The sequence below is a fragment of the Nyctereutes procyonoides genome, unplaced genomic scaffold (genome assembly GCF_905146905.1).
Source record: "Nyctereutes procyonoides isolate TBG_1078 unplaced genomic scaffold, NYPRO_anot_genome, whole genome shotgun sequence".
Taxonomy (NCBI): Eukaryota; Metazoa; Chordata; class Mammalia; order Carnivora; family Canidae; genus Nyctereutes; species Nyctereutes procyonoides.
The window spans coordinates 21,947,955-21,949,574 of NW_026575034.1; the positions used below are offsets into that span (position 1 = coordinate 21,947,955).

Here is a 1,620-nt window from a genome sequence, read left to right on the forward strand (position 1 = left end):
CTCAGCCCATCTCTGGTCTAGGGTTGATACTCTTACTGCAAACACTCTTGGTCTAAGAAAGTGCTAGCAATCAATCGATCAATATGTGTGTGTGTGTTATTCTCAATATCTTGAAGCTATAAGCAAGTACATATTTTTGGGTCACTTTTCCTCTTTCCAGTGCTGGATGTTCTGTACATAGAGTAACTTACTGGCTCTTACTGTCAAAAGTACTACTATAATGCCTCCTGACACTTTCCACAATGATTCAAAACCTACAGACCCATTAACAAGCCACATAATAGCCTTCCAGGAAGATAGTATTCTGTAGATTTAACAGGTATAAATGTGTTGTTCTAAATACTTCAAAAACTTTTAGATAATACACGATACCTCTAGTCCAAGGATAAGATGTACTAGAGAAGGTGACAGATTAATTTTAACTTTTACCATTGATCCTTGGGGTACATAGAGAGTCCAGCTACCTCCTTCCTATAAAAAAGCCAAATATTCTCAGGCGGATCTGTTTGGTATTAATGCCATAGACCAGGGGGTTGAGAACAGGGGGCACAAGGAGGTAGAGATTTGCAAGTACAATGTGGACATGGGGAGGTACTTGGTGGCCAAAGCGGTGGGTGAAAAAGGAAAAAAAGGCAGGTACATAGAAAACAAGAATCACACAAATGTGAGCTCCACAAGTGCTAAATGCTCGGAATTGGGCATCCTTGGAGGGTAGGCGCAGCACTGCCCGAAGGATCAGGCCGTAGGAGGTGGCAATGAGGACCACATCCATGCCAGTGACTGAAAGTGCCACAGTGAGACCATAAATGGTGTTGGGCTTGATGCTGGCACAAGCCAGCTTGGCAATGCCCATGTGCTCACAGTAGGTGTGGGGGATGATGTGATGTCCACAGAAGGGTAAACGTTCGATGAGGATAACAAAGGGGAAGACAAAGAGAAGACCACGGACCACACATGCCAGACCAATCTTCCCAATCACTGTGGCATTGAGGATGGATGTATAATGAAGCGGACGGCAGATAGCCACATAGCGGTCAAAAGCCATGGCCAGTAGAACTGCTGACTCTGTGGCAAAGATAGTGTGAACAAAAAACATCTGTGTGAGACAGCCATGGTAGGAAATTATGTGGGACCTGAGCCAGAAGATTGTTAGCATTTTGGGCAGTGTGGTAGAACAGAGAATCAGGTCGGTGATAGAAAGTAGGCACAGGAAGAGGTACATTGGCTCATGCAGAGTTCTATCTGTCATGATGATGTAGAGGATGGTGCCATTGCCAACCAGAGCAAGGATATACATGGAGCAGAAGGGTATGGCAGCCCACACGTGCTGGTCTTGCATCCCAGGGATTCCAAGTAGAATAAATGTGGAGGGATGGAAGGCAGTGTCATTGGTGACCGATGCAGAAAGCATAATGATGAAGAGAACACAAGGCCTTATCTTCCTAAAAGTGGTTTAAAAAATGAAATGAATCATCCTTGATGTCATTTATTCCTCCCACATATCCATTCAATTTCTTGCCTCTCTTTCATTCCCACCAATTCTACTCCAATTCATGCCTTCCTCATTTCTTGCGTAGGGGTATTAAAACAGCTTTCTAAGTAATATGCCTACTTTTAGGA

The 1,620-nt window shown here is 44.0% G+C and overlaps 1 protein-coding gene across 1 annotated transcript; it reads right to left on the bottom strand.

Annotated features, from left to right (window-relative positions):
* Positions 1–460: 460 nt before the first annotated feature.
* On the bottom strand, positions 461–1,411 carry LOC129504717 (olfactory receptor 52D1-like). The gene has a single exon (XM_055317555.1). It carries the CDS (start codon positions 1,409–1,411, stop codon positions 461–463), a length of 951 nt encoding a protein of 316 aa, XP_055173530.1.
* Between the last annotated feature and the right edge of the window lie 209 nt (positions 1,412–1,620).

Coding starts and splice junctions, on each gene's coding strand:
- LOC129504717 (XM_055317555.1), bottom strand. CDS start 1,411: ATGCTTTCTGCATCGGTCACCAATGACACTGCCTTCCATCCCTCCACA.